This window comes from Toxotes jaculatrix, chromosome 15 (genome assembly GCF_017976425.1).
Source record: "Toxotes jaculatrix isolate fToxJac2 chromosome 15, fToxJac2.pri, whole genome shotgun sequence".
NCBI classification, from domain to species: Eukaryota; Metazoa; Chordata; class Actinopteri; family Toxotidae; genus Toxotes; species Toxotes jaculatrix.
The window spans coordinates 9,776,118-9,790,577 of record NC_054408.1 but is presented as its reverse complement, the minus strand read 5'-3'; the positions used below and the strand labels follow the sequence as shown (position 1 = coordinate 9,790,577).

General features: G+C 39.8%; 2 protein-coding genes across 2 annotated transcripts; one reads left to right on the top strand and one right to left on the bottom strand.

Annotated features, from left to right (window-relative positions):
• Positions 1 to 505: 505 nt before the first annotated feature.
• Positions 506 to 5,812, top strand: si:ch73-390b10.2 (Golgi pH regulator). Its single transcript, XM_041058102.1, has 14 exons — positions 506 to 746; positions 1,632 to 1,691; positions 1,881 to 1,984; positions 2,078 to 2,184; positions 2,296 to 2,397; positions 2,586 to 2,706; positions 2,887 to 2,967; positions 3,051 to 3,160; positions 3,287 to 3,375; positions 4,038 to 4,130; positions 4,303 to 4,398; positions 4,743 to 4,832; positions 4,946 to 5,011; positions 5,107 to 5,812. Exons 1-14 carry the CDS (start codon positions 705 to 707, stop codon positions 5,311 to 5,313), a joined length of 1,368 nt encoding a protein of 455 aa, XP_040914036.1. The 5' UTR covers positions 506 to 704; the 3' UTR covers positions 5,314 to 5,812.
• Positions 5,813 to 6,331: 519 nt separating this feature from the next.
• pdzk1 (PDZ domain containing 1) lies at positions 6,332 to 9,033 on the bottom strand. Its single transcript, XM_041057677.1, has 7 exons — positions 8,827 to 9,033; positions 8,503 to 8,716; positions 7,849 to 8,178; positions 7,537 to 7,733; positions 7,235 to 7,459; positions 6,833 to 7,156; positions 6,332 to 6,385 (listed from the first exon to the last, which is right to left on the bottom strand). The coding sequence occupies exons 1-7, from the start codon at positions 9,031 to 9,033 to the stop codon at positions 6,332 to 6,334; spliced, it is 1,551 nt and encodes a 516-aa protein (XP_040913611.1).
• Between the last annotated feature and the right edge of the window lie 5,427 nt (positions 9,034 to 14,460).

Here is a 14,460-nt window from a genome sequence, read left to right as displayed (position 1 = left end):
GCACCACTATAGAGGTAGTAGCAGTGGTATTAGTACTAGTACTAGTAGTTAGCTGCAGCAATAGTAGTATCAGTAGCACTACTAGTAGTAATAGTAGCAGTAATACTACTAGTAGTAGCAGTACTAACAGTAGTAGCAGTAGCACTGGTAGTATCAGTAATACCAGTAGTAGCAGTAGTAGTGGCAGTAGTAATAGAAGTACTAGTAGAAGTAGCAGCAACAACGGTAGTAGTAGTATAGTAGTAGTAACAGTAGTACTACAGTTGTTTTGTCGCCCTCATCAGATTAACACGATAATTACAACGACCATTCAAACATCCTCACAGTATCAAATAACGACATAGAGTAATCAAATTCAGGGTATACTGCAAATCAGAAATGGATTTCTGTTTTTAAAAAATAATTTTCAAATCTTTTTTTTTTTTTTGGTATTCTTTTTATTTTTGTGAGACGTCACAGTTTTGCGACGGAAGTGTGTTTGTTGGGCTCATCTTGGTGACGCACATACATGGGCTACGGTTGTAACTTGACAGCTGAACAATTGCTCCTAAGATGAACACATTAGCAACAAAACTAGCGTGTAAACCTTTTCACGTCTGATTGTGTTTTTATATCAGCATGAAGTGAAACTGTCGTCGACCTGGCTTCAGCTGTACAGTGAGTTTTAGAAGGATTGAAGGCTGTTTTTTTTTTTTACAAACATTATGTCGTTCCTAGTGGACTCAGTCATCATGTTCACCTCACAGGTAATGTTGAGTTGGTAAATTTTCACAAACAAGTCACATCAATATATTGCTTTGAAGAAGAACATCCGGATAATGTCGTGAGCTAACATTTTAATCAATGCTATCTTGCCAGCTATGTGCATATCCTGGACTGTTAGGACAGCGTTGGGCGTTTTGCAGAATTTGTTTGTTCATGTCTCGTTACTGAGGCCACCATTTCAAAACTCTTTATCCAATAAGCAGGGCAGCAGTCTGTGTGGACTAAACTGTAGGTAGCTTTTCACTGCTTTGCCATAAAATACATTCAGTTCACAATTGTGGCCAAATGCACAGGACAGTGTTGATCAGTACTGAGCAAAAATTTCAGGCACTAAAAGTAAAGCAAGGATGTTTTTATAATAATGAATAGTTTTTATTTATCAGTTAACTTAATACAAAGTGCAGTAAACAGGAAAAAACTAAATTAGTAGTTCAAGTAGTTCTTTGTGACTACCTATATGTTTGTGGCCGTTGTCATGTTGATGTAGGAACTTGCCTCCCTAATGAAATAAAGTGATTGAATAAAGTGAAGAATAAAGTGTTTAAGCTATCCCCATTTTTATACATCATGCATATACATATGTTTTTGAACTTTGTTGCTGGAATTGTTTTTCCTTTAATGTGTGCATTTTAGAGTTACTTCTTGCAAAAATTGTAACAATAATAACTACAATTTCTACAAAATTTCTATGACATGCTGTCAGGTAGCACATTATATTACATTACTGAAGTCTAAATTCAGAGACTTATTATAGAGACTTATAGAAAATTATTTTTTGGAAGAGGCATTGCTTAATTGAAAAACATGACACTTTAATGTTCACCTTGTCTTCTTCATCCATATATTTGCCATTTAATCCATGACAGGTGCTGTTCTTTGGATTTGGCTGGTTATTTTTTATGCGGCAGCTGTTCAAAGACTATGAGGTACAGTATAATCCCAGCCATTTATTTCCAAATAACCACGAGGATAGATGTGAAAACCGCTGCCCGGGTTTCTATAATAATTAGATAAAAACACACAAGTGCTCATTATTTGAGCTGTAAACCTGCATCATCCTGTGGATATCCTGCATGATAAAGCTCTCAGCTCTCTGTTCATGTGTTTGTTGACAGGTGCGACAGTATGTCGTCCAGGTGGTTTTCTCTGTCACCTTTGCTTTTTCATGCACCATGTTTGAGCTCATCATCTTTGAGATTCTGGGTGCCTTAAGTAGCAGGTAAGTACATTTTCAGTTGAATATAATATGTGTTGTTTTTTTTTTGCTGCTTATCCTTGATAAAAATTTTTATCCCTCATGTCTTTGCCACAGTTCTCGGTATTTCCACTGGAAACTGAATCTGTATGTGATACTGCTGGTTCTAATCTTTGTGGTGCCTTTCTACATTGGTTACTTTGTTGTCAGCAACATACGCCTATGTAAGTACAGCAAGGAATAACTACTAAAAATAAAATATTTTAACAAAAAATGTCTGATGCTGTTGGAAAGATGCTATTTCACACAGTTAACTGTTTACAATGTGTCTATAGTGCAGAGACAGAGGCTTCTTTTTGCCTGTATGGTGTGGTTCACCTTCATGTATTTCTTCTGGAAGTTAGGAGACCCATTTCCCATCCTCAGTCCAAAACACGGTAAAAATGCATCCTTCTCCTATCTGGGCATTAGTCTGCCATGTATAATTGAAGCATTGTGCATGTAATAATTTATGAATGTCGTATTTTATCCGCAAAGAGTTGACAGGTGCGACAGGTGATGGCGTTGAAAGGAAAGTGAAAACCAAGGTGATGCTGTTTTCAGTCTGTTGTTGTCTTTCATTTAGGCATCCTGTCCATTGAGCAGCTCATCAGTCGTGTTGGTGTGATTGGAGTCACTCTTATGGCTCTGCTGTCTGGGTTTGGTGCTGTTAACTGTCCCTACACGTACATGTCCTATTTCCTCAGGTAAGCTCAGCTGTGCATTTTCTCTGACATTACCCTCAACAGCTGTATCACACAAGCTGTTAATCAGAATGTGCTTATGCATCCGTAACTGTTATACTCAGTTGAACTTCTGTTTGCATGGCAGTAGTCAAACACAGGCTCATGGTGCTTTTATGCCTTTTCCTTTTGTTATGTTCACAGAAATGTAACAGACAGTGACATCCTTGCTCTGGAGAGACGGCTGCTCCAAACTATGGACATGATTGTCAGCAAGAAGAAACGGTGAGCAAAGAAAAACAAAATACATTTTTTACTTAAATCATTGTGCCACCACAATGTGCGAAGTGTTCGTACTGTGTGTGTAGAATTGCCATGACACGGAGGCAGATGTACCAACGTGGAGAAGACCAGAACAAACAGACAGGATTCTGGGGCATGATCAAGAGTGTTACCTCCACCCAAACAGGCAGTGAAAGTATCCTTTAAATTAAGATTGTATATGATGGCAAAAGGTCCATATTTATTTTGTGCAATGGTATAACCGTGTACTACTTGTCTGCAGTAAGTGTAGTAGGTGTCAACCTTGACTACTTCCCTCCAGACCTCTCTCTGATCCAGCAGGAAGTCGATGCTCTGGAGGAGCTGAGTCGACAACTCTTTCTGGAAACTGTGGACCTGCAAGCTACTAAGGTAATACGTGCATGCACATACACACACGGGCACACACACAAGCACACTATGTTCGTCTTTACTATTGAGAAACACAGCGGGCTTCTGTTCAACAACAACCTTCTGTCTAGTTAAGTTGTAACCATTCAGCTTTACTTTTCAAACCATTCAGTTAGATGATTCCCTTTGTCTTAAGAGTGCTTGCTGTTTTTGTTTTGACAAAGTTTGACAAGTTGATAGTCAACAAAGGCCTGTCTCCCAAAACAAATTCACAAACAATTGCTGAGAGTTGTCAGTTTGTAGGTTTATCACCCTGACATGCTGACATTGGTGAGGTTTTTTTTTCAGCTTTTTTTTTTCATGTAAAATGTACAGGACTTGCCCTGCTCTAATTTGAAGCAGGTTTATTGCCACCCTAAACAGTATCACCACATGCAGTATTACATCACAGGACCTAATAAAAGAAGATCAGTGATAATGTTTTGAAACCTTTTGACAGCATGCTATCAGGTCTGCTCTTGGCTAATCACACGGTTCATACAAGTCATGTAAAAAAGCCCTAAGTATATTTTTTATATCAGTGGTATTCACTCAAATCAGTGCCTGATTATATTCTTTAAATTTATAACAGAAGTGGCACAAATGTTTGCTAATTCTGTACCACCACCTTTCCTTATATTTAGGAGCGAATTGAGTACTCAAAGACATTCCAGGGGAAATACTTCAACTTCCTCGGCTACTTCTTTTCCATCTATTGTGTTTGGAAAATCTTCATGGTGAGAACATTCACACAATGTTTTTTCACACCCATATATAAATACCCTTAGTGCAATGGCCCTTACTAAAATTACATAGTCACCGTTTGTTGTGTTTTATATTGTCTAAAATATGGTTTAAAAAAAATTAATTTGATTTATTTTTTGAAAATCCCTACCTTGTCCATCACAGGCCACTATAAACATTGTGTTTGACCGAGTCGGGAAGACGGATCCAGTGACGAGGGGTATTGAAATTACAGTGAACTACTTGGGTATTCAGTTTGACGTAAGATACACACATCCACACATACACACACGCAGACACACACACACACCCGCGGAAGTGCAGTCATATGTCATACAACATGACCTCCTGTAAAGATAATTGCCGGCCATTATCACTTCTCTGCCTGCTTTCTGTGCAATGAACCTGGTCATAACTGCTTTTAATCTTTTTCCACAGATTATTTTATTGAGTTCTCACAGCTCACACTCCCAGAGTTTGTCATTACATTTAAATTTGAATGAATAAATGATGAATATAAAATCAAAGCTATCAATCTCTTTCCCTGCTCTAAGCTCCATTGCTTGGCTTTTTGAATGCTTTTGTCATTTTTCTCCCTGTCACAGGTGAAGTTTTGGTCTCAACACATCTCTTTCATCTTGGTGGGAATAATAATTGTTACATCCATACGTGGCTTACTCATCACACTCACTAAGGTAAAACTATCATGATACATGTTGAAATGGCCACAGATCTTGAGGACAATAAATCTGTGAGATTCTTTTTTATGGCACATCTTTCAACATTTAAATTTTAAAATTTTTTTTAGTTCTTTTATGCAATTTCAAGCAGCAAGTCCTCGAATGTCATCGTGCTTGTCCTCGCCCAGATCATGGTGAGTGTGTTCACTTTATAGTTGTCTTATAATGCAGAGCACAGCCTGCAAACAATAGTTCAGAAATTTCTCTCTTGTGTGTCTTCCTCTAATAGGGGATGTATTTTGTATCATCGGTGCTGCTGATGCGCATGAGCATGCCGCTGGAGTATCGCTCCATTGTGTCCGAGGTTCTGGGAGAGCTGCAGTTCAACTTCTACCACCGGTGGTTCGATGTCATCTTCCTGGTCAGCGCCCTATCCAGCATCCTCTTTCTTTATCTGGCCCATAAGCAGGCACCAGAGAAGCACATGGCCCTCTGATCCCACACGGTGGTTTTCCTTTCTCTTTAAGGTGACTTCTGGCCCACGGGGTGACTTTTGATATGGAATTTAGGGAGTTTTTTTTTTTTTTTATAGCACATAATTATCTGAACTGCCTGTTCCTGAATCAGGACTGGCTGCTTGTTGGATGCAAGTGATGGGGAGCTACTGGAGCACATCAGGGAACAGATTTCAAAGTGTGCTCTCTTGAATTGAAAAGTATCGTCAGAGCAACAATTCCACTAGGAACCTAATTTCACCTGCAAATGTAAACACTTCTTTGTTCTTTGCGCTCTTAAATTCATATTTTTGGCCTTTTTCTTTTAATCTGTCTGAACCCACTGGAGCTGTAGTGTTCACAGCACATCACCTGTAAATGGATTATATGAAGAAAAGATCAAGATGTCATTTATGATTTCAATCCTGAGACAGCTGTTATTTTCAATAAAATAAGTAATTGAATTGGGAACAAAAACAGATACCCAAAAATTGAGCTTAATTCAGCTGGTATGTGTTCATTTATTTGTGTTCACAGGAACTGTCGCTCATTTACTTTGATTTTAGACATGGAAACAACAACGTTTAATTTTCAGGACATTAAATAAAGGCAGATTTTTCACAGAGACAAAATACATGAAAGCAAATAATATCTACTGGCAGCATTGATAGTGTTAGCTTAAGGTGTGTATGCTGTGCTTTTTAATCTTCACTTTGGTAACATTGATAATCTCAGGTGTGATCACTGCACAGGCTCATCAACGAGTCGGTGTACTGTTTTCAAACACGTTTGTTTTCAGCCCTTTCGCACAGTTGAAGCAGCTATTCTTCTATGATTCAAAGTTGTGACAGTGAATTTTGAGTCTTTCCTGTCCTTGTTCTGTTTTTTTTTCCTTTGTCTCTTCTGTGATCTTAATTGGAAGAAGTGAAGCCCACTGAGCTGATTAAACAAAAACAAAACAATGGATCAACGTTGGATTGACAAAGGCCAAATCAGGAAACGTGTCCTTAAGGTGGCTTCTCAGAGTCTCTCATCGATACTGTCTTCAGAGGAAGATGATGACACAGACGGGGTCTAAAAGAGGATGACAGTAAAATCACAATTATTTCAACATTTGAACACTTTTTTTTAGATCAGGTTTTATTTGAAAAGGAAAACGGAGATTGAATCGATAGGTCATGTTCGAGCCCTTAGTATAGTTTAAGCAAATACATGGCCACATAAAAACAAGAGCAAGAGAGCCAGTGGCTCTGTGAGGCTGTATGTAGGTACAGCGTGGCTGATGATATTGTAAGTTTTGCAAGTATTTGATTATGAACTAAGTATTGGCCAAATTAAAATTTAGATTTGATGATGGGACTAGATGAAAAGCCATAGGATCCCCAAAGTTGTTTCAATTCGTCCTGAGGGGAACATGAATATCTGAACCAAATGACGTGGCTGTCTCTCCTATAGTTGGTGACACATTTCCCTCTAGACCTCAAAAATCTTATCTGTGAACATATAAACTTCACCACTCACCCTCTGTTTTGCTAGATCGGTTGGAGTTTCAGGTCTGTCGTACACATGATGTCTCTTGTCCTTGCTCCCCTGTGGAGTGTCTGCAGTGTGAACTTGAACATAGGATTTGTCCTCAAGCAGCAGGCGTGTGATGGTCACTCCTTTAGCTTTGAGCTTGTAATAGACGCTCCTTTTAGCCACCAGCATCTCCAGAGAGCTGCCACTGTTATGGATAATGGCCACCACCTCCTCATGGCTGCTCTCCTCCACGTTCACCCCGTTCACCTCCACCACAATGTCGTCGTCCTCCAGACCTGCCCTGTCAGCCGCTCCACCTTTCACCACCTGAAACAAAGTGCATCTTACCCCGTCTGATTTGAAATGGTAATGGTCAAATAGTGCATGTTCTTTTAGGTTTGTTACCTCCTTTATGTACTGTCCATGCACGCCTTGGATGCCGTTAAGGTGAAAGCCATATCCAGCTGAGGTCTTCAGCATCTTACAGAGTTTAGGCTTCAGCTCCTCTTCCCTCTCCTGAACAGGCATGGCTGGTTGGACAGGTGCAGGTAAATTGATGGCCTCTGTGTAACTGGGTGGTGACTTGGAATCTTTCATCTCCTCCAAGAAAAGCATAGGAGACACTTTCCCCTATGAGAGGCACAACAGGACATTACATAGATTGTTTGCAGGATATATCCAAGTTTAACAGTGGCATCTTTACTCACCTGCTTAAAGATTTGATCTGCATCTTTGTCCACCACCAGGAGGCAGCAGTTGTTGCCACTCCTCCTGATCCTATCCACCACCTGCTCATGGCTGCAGCTGTCCACCTCCTTGCCGTCCACAGCCACCAATCTGTCCATTTCCTTTAGTCCTGCTTTTTCTGCTGGGCTGCCTCTGTCTATGTCCTTGATGAAGTGTCCTGCATGGTGTTAATGAGCATACTGTCAAAGCACAGCCTCCTCTCTGCAGAATGCAGATTAATGTTAATGAAAATAACAGTTATGTGAAAATGAATGTATTGATGACGGCCCTACCTGTTTGTTTGGGCTCCTCTCTGAGCAGGAAGCCATATCCATCGTGTCCTTTGGTCATGTTGATGATGCGTGGCTTGTGAGGGAGATACTTGGTTGTAGCAAACCATGTTCCTATCTTCATAGCCTTATTCTGATAGTACCTGTCTGTTTCCTTGTCAACCAAAAGGAACATAATGCTGCCTGCCAGCTTGATCTTGTCCACTACTTGTTCGTGTGTGCAGTCTTCTATGTTCTCCCCGTTCACTTCCAACAAACGGTCATTGACTTTGACCCCGGCCCCGTCAGCCATGCCTCCTGGGGTCACCTCTGTTATGAACAATCCCTGCTCACCTACAGAGGATGTTTCAGAAGATATGAAAAAGAAGAAAAATATTCAAACATGGAGAACTTTCAGCTGAGATCACAGAGAGATAAAACTGAATAGCATCACTTCTCGATAAGGCACCCTCAATAAAGCATTCGCTTCAACCTTAAGAAAGCAATTTCAGCAAATCTAAAGTTATAATTCCCAAATTCAGATTTCTCTCTTTCATTATCCCCAGAGGTAGATATATTTGTATGTCATATCATGTCAATTTGTGTTTCTAAGCATTTTCGTAGTTTTATCAGCAGTTGCCATAATTGTGATACTCTAACCATATCCCCTGAGCTCACCATTGACTGAGCGAAGAGAAAACCCATAGCCCAAGCTGGACTTGACCAGGTAGCAGAGTTTGGGTTTTGGAGCCTGTTTGGCCACACCATTGGCAGCTGGTGTGTTTTGAGGGTTGGAGAAATTTACTCCCTGTGCTTTTGCTTGCTTGTAAGAGGCTTCATCCAGGATGTGGAACGTGACTGATGCTCCGCTGTTTCTCACCAGGTCCACCACCTGTTCCAGGGAGACAAAGAAGGGTCTGAAGCAAGATGCTTGTCACATAATTATTCCATCTATCTGTGAGTCTTTATTGATTTAATTAATGCATTTCACATCCTACTTACCTCTGAATGGGGCAGTCCATCAACAAACGTTCCATTGACCCGGAGTATGCGATCTCCATCTTTCATGCCAGCCAGTTCAGCTGGACCTCCCATTTCCAGGCAGCGGATCAAGTGACCCTCCTCGCCATGCTCCACCCTCAGATAGAAGCCAAATGTCTGACCTGACCTCTTGGTTAGAGAAATCACCCTCTGTTTGTACCCGGACATGTCCTGACAAGGAAGAGAGTCTTGATACCTCACACAAAAACCTTCTAATGTCTGTCATATAATGTGGTAAAGCCTAAGGCCTTTTTCTTTTCTTTTTACTGAAGTTAAAACATTTCGCTCTCTATAGTCATAACATTTATCTCCAACCACGTTAGTTTGAACCAACTTAAAGATAAATACAGAAAATAGTCTTGATGTCTTGGTACTTTGTGGTTGTGCAGACTTTTCCTGTCACTACTGTCACCCTTTAAACATATTCAGTGAAAAGCAGAAAACCCTGGACCTGAAGACGCCACAGAAGTGCTGACAGTTTCAAATGAAAAGTTAATCTTCCGTGGTGGCACTGCAGTGGCAGTTAATGGTTAATAGCAGGCACAGCTGACTGTGGTGATGACTTTCTTTTAAAAGGCAGCTTGGACTTTTGGACTGAATTCCACCTTAAGGAATGTCACTCTAATCCTCTTACTAGACTGTTATTTCCATATCAGAGGGTCATAAAGGGTGTGTGCGTGTTGGTATGTGGACAGGTGTGTGTGCACTCATGTGTTTGGTCCTATCTATTGACCAAATAAATGTAGTATACTGTTCTGTTAGTGTCATACAGCTCTTCCTGTTTTGCTAACATTAGATTATGTTTTAATACATAATTTCAGGAGCAAATGACAAATCTCCATTAATAATTGACAAGGAAAAAAATAATAGCAAAACAACTGTGATCCACAGTATTTCTTGTATAAAAGAAGTGACACCAAGTAACTTTTCTCAGCAATGTACAAGAGTACACAAAAAAGGCCAGCGTACTGACTCCTAACAACAAATATATTTAAAGAGAAAGGTCTAAAAGACCCAGACAAGATCCAAATAATTTGTGGTTTGGAGTCAGGGTGTAGATATTATTATCAAATATTGAAACCTCAAATCCTTGAATTCCTTTAGTCAAGTCTGACTGCACAGGAAAATTCAAATTAAACACATATACAGTAAATTCTGCATCAGCTTGTGCCAAAATGTAGCTGACTGATGTCTACACTGAGTGCGATATTCAAAGCCAAGCCTTTTTTTTGACTAAAATGTAGATGTACTATACATAATTTTACCCACATTTACCTCATGTTCAGCCATAAATGTATCTTTGGAAACTTTGAAATCTGCACTAGAATTTAAAATTATGTTGTGTGGGTTTGACCACTGTTGCGTGGGTGCAAACTTGTGACAATGCACCCACAAGAGGGCTCTTCAGAGATCAGAAACTTAATAGATCCAATATTGGAATTGCAAGACACTTGAGATAACGTAAACACACCTCAAATTAGCCATATTGCTGTCATAAAATATCAATACCAAAGCAACACAGATCACTCTCAACGAATCCACTACATTTACACACAGTGGTAGAGAAATTTATATTATAATACATGTCAGCTGTTCCCAAAATTTTCGGCGTGTGTGACCTTTAAAAAGAAGCAATGTCTGTGAAAAAAAAGTGATTTTTTTTAGAGGCCTAAAAAAAGTTCCTCTCGTGCTCATGGTGTCGCAAGCACTCCCCTTTATGACGTTTGATCATTTTAGCAATTAGAAATTAGCCTTAAATATATATCTTCCTGTCTATGTTAAATAATTATGTGGTATGAGATCATAAATCTCAGGTAAAACTATATAGTGTATGAAATTAAACTCACCAGCTTGTCTCTGCTCAGTGACCTGGTCTAAGGGAGGAGCTCATCTGTCACTGCTTAGCTGTTATCTCCCGTAGTTGCAACCTGTCTTCATCCTTCTCCTCCTCCCCCTCTTCCCTCCACCCCCTCTCGCTCTCTGCAGGGACTTTGACAGGCCAAAGGTGAGCCTAAAGGATGAGTTATTTAACAGTGTCTCGTGTTCAGAATGTCTGAGGAGGCGACGTTGCTGTGCAATCAGTCCCCAGAAAGAAAGATGGAACCATGAAGCAGCCGCTCGTACGGAAGCCAAAGGCTGATGACGCAGGTAGCAGTGAGTAATGTAAGGAATCATTAAAGCACATACATCACAGCCACCGCTACATCATGGGAAATACATCCTGTACACAAACTCATACTCATTTGCATACGTTTGAACTCTGTTCTGAATGAAAATGTTTCACCCTAAACATGGAACAAAACAAGGGACAAACTAACAGTGATTCTCATTTACAAAACAGCAGTGGTCCTTCAAAATGGACACATCCCCTTACACATACATGTCAGATTTACAGTTGGTCAAAACTTTATGATTAAAAGTCATACTAATGATTATATGAGTTCAGTGAGGTTGATAAATTAGTGTTAAACTCATTTTCCAAGAAGCTATTCCACTATTTTCACCTTAATGTCATCAGAGGTTAAAGTTTTACTTCACTTTTTAACTCTTGCAAAAAAAAACATTTAACCTGTTGCTGCAATTCAAAAGTAAAAATAAAAGTCTAATTTAATGACCCTGTGCTTAAGCGGATTAAATGGACCTTTACTTTAAGGATAAAAGCCACAAGGTTCACAAAGTTCAGGATAAGCTCAGGTGTAGTTTAGTCTTCCAGCTTTATGGTTGCTGTGCTCTGTAACTTTGGGAGAGTCCTTTGGTTGTAAAAGGCTTACGATGCTATTGCTGTCCTCGGGATGGGACAAAAGGGACAAAAACTCCAAAAACCAAAGCAAAACAAAACAAATCTGCAAAATCTAAAAGTTAATTCATTACTGTGCTTATGTCTCCAGCAAGGCTTTTTTTGTCTCCCAGTCTTAATAACTGGACTCTGAGCTCAATTAACATGATTCTGAAATTGTTCCTTTCTCACAGCCTCCAGGAGCACTGTTATTCTCAGTAATGCTATTAATTTACACAGTGATACCAACATGTTTTGGTCCACTCATTCATCAGCAGATTTTCTCCTTCTCTTTCTAAACCAAAAATAATTTTGATAGAGTAGTAAGTAGACAAAGTCAAAACAAGATCTGACTTCAAAATTTTTACCTCTTCAGGACTCAGCAGTTATTTAAATTAAACTATGTAAGACTTTAGGAGGTATATGTGGCTTCTAGCAGCAGTTATATGTTGAGAAGACTGCAGCCACTGCTTAATTGGTCTCTAAAAATAAATGAAAACTTATGATAGTGATCATATGTTTTCAATTTAAAATCTTAATCCATAAAGTAACTAATGTCTACAGTTGTCAGATAAATGTATTGGACAATGTACATTTTTTGAATGTGAGATGTCGTGGTATTTAGTATAAGATGCAAACACTCAAGTAGCATCCAAGTACTTCAAATTGTGCTTAAGTACAGCACTTGAGTAAATGTACATAGTTACTTTCCAGCCCTGGTTTTTACCAGGTGCTGGACTGTTTGCTGCAAATTGAGAACAACAGCAGGAAATGGAAGAATCTGTGCAGGACTGGGGGCGTCAGACTCCCTGCATGTACACACAAACACTCTGATAACAGGGGTACGCACCTTCAGACCAGGCACTTACAACTGCTGATGATTTGGTGCTCTGAGCTTCCCCAACCCAACCCAACACACACACACACACACACCTCCAACCCTGCAAACACACACTCACTCCCAGCCTGGAGCCTTGTTTGAACAATCAATACCAGGGATTCAGGAGCCACAAACAGAAGGGAGATGAAGTGAGTGGAAGGAGACAGGAATCCTCTTCAGCTTGGCTTAGCACTGATGCGTTCACTATCCATTACCCTCAGTCATCACTTTGTGTTTCCCGACAAAAAAGTATTTCCGTGACGCTGACTGCCTGGACTGATGAATCCTCCAGTGCTACAGTTATTTATTTGATCTGGAACAAAATTTCAGTGGTGTATGCTGTATCTGCAGCAAAGTATGTATATACTGTAGCGCCAGAGGATACAGACATGAGCTGTGAAGAGCCAGCCCACAAGTGATTATCTCCAACCTGTGTTCATCAGCACTGGAGCATCAGTAATCAACAAGCCATGCCAGTTTGTGATTACTGCACTCAGGAGGGAGCACTAGTCTCTCTCTTCACCTTGATTGACATCCTCACATGGCGTGTTTATCTGGGGTAAGTGGCTCTGCACATGACCTGCCCGAACCAGCTAATTAGACCACAAGAAAGATTAGAGGTGGGCCGCTTGAAATAATGGCAGCCATTCGCAGGGAGTCATTCGAGCGTTCAGAGGCCAAACGCGCGGCCCCACCTCTCCACAGCAATAACATGCCTCAGAAAGCAGCGACATTTAAACCTCCCAAATGTACAGGTGGCACAGAAGAAACAATTTCTCCTTTGCCTTGTAGGAAAAACAAAAATGTAACCTGTCCAGGCCCAAGGTACATAATATGTTTATGGCTCATCTCTAGCTCAATACAGCACAATGATGCAGCTGGACAATCTGGCAAAAACACATTATCTTGATATATAAACCCTGATGAAATGATTGATGATTGATGATAGCTTCACAAAAGATATTTTTCCAATCAGAACAATAATTAAGATTCCAGCCTTTCATAACAGACCAACAGAAACTGTCATTATTTTAAATGTTTTTTAAAACAGAATTATAATGAAAATCAAAACAATCAGATTCTGAATAAATGTCTGTATAAAATGGCAAAGCTTCTGATCACAGGTGAAATAACCAAATCAGTGTGTTAATAAGCAGAACACAGAGCATATCATTGAACCTATCTGTAATTTGAAGCACACTGAAATATATCATTGCTGACTCCTCTTTAGATGCCACAAAAAGTGGGAAATTTCTTGCATTTATCTATATCATTGTGATGAAGGACAGATTTTACTGAATCATTCAAACTGTACTACCAGTGCCGAGCTTACTATATGTCTTGCAGTGCGAAAGGGAAGGACCTCTCTTAAAAGAATACTGTCACACTCACGATGGACTCTTTAAAATATGTATTGAAATCGACGAAGCAGAACCTGAGATATCATCTTTTTTATTCCACACATTTAACCTTAGCTGCAGCGACAGGGAGAGCTCTCATTTTTCCTCCGGCTTCTTCAGTTCTTCCAATCTAAATGTAAAAACAGGTGTTTTGTCATTGGTTTCCAAAATGGCCCCTACAAGCGTTTTCTGATCTGCCATTCGTAGCATCAGGACGACATTGTTTTGTCAAGTGCCTTCCAAAGCGACTGTAACAAAAATACTCCTTGCCATTTCTTCCACCTCTTTAGTCACAGTTTGCACAAGTTAAGACAACTAAAACTACTTGTTAAAGGTTATGGTTGTGGTCATGGTTTAATGAAACTTTGACTTTTGGGAGGTAATAGATGCTCTCATTACCCAGAGGGCCCCACATGATCCATAACATGCTGCTGAGAGAGCAATTAAATGAATAAGGAAGTGACTACAGATTGCAATTTTACAACTATAGCCTGAGGGTGGGGAGCGTGGTATAAACACAAAACACGGATGTGAAACAT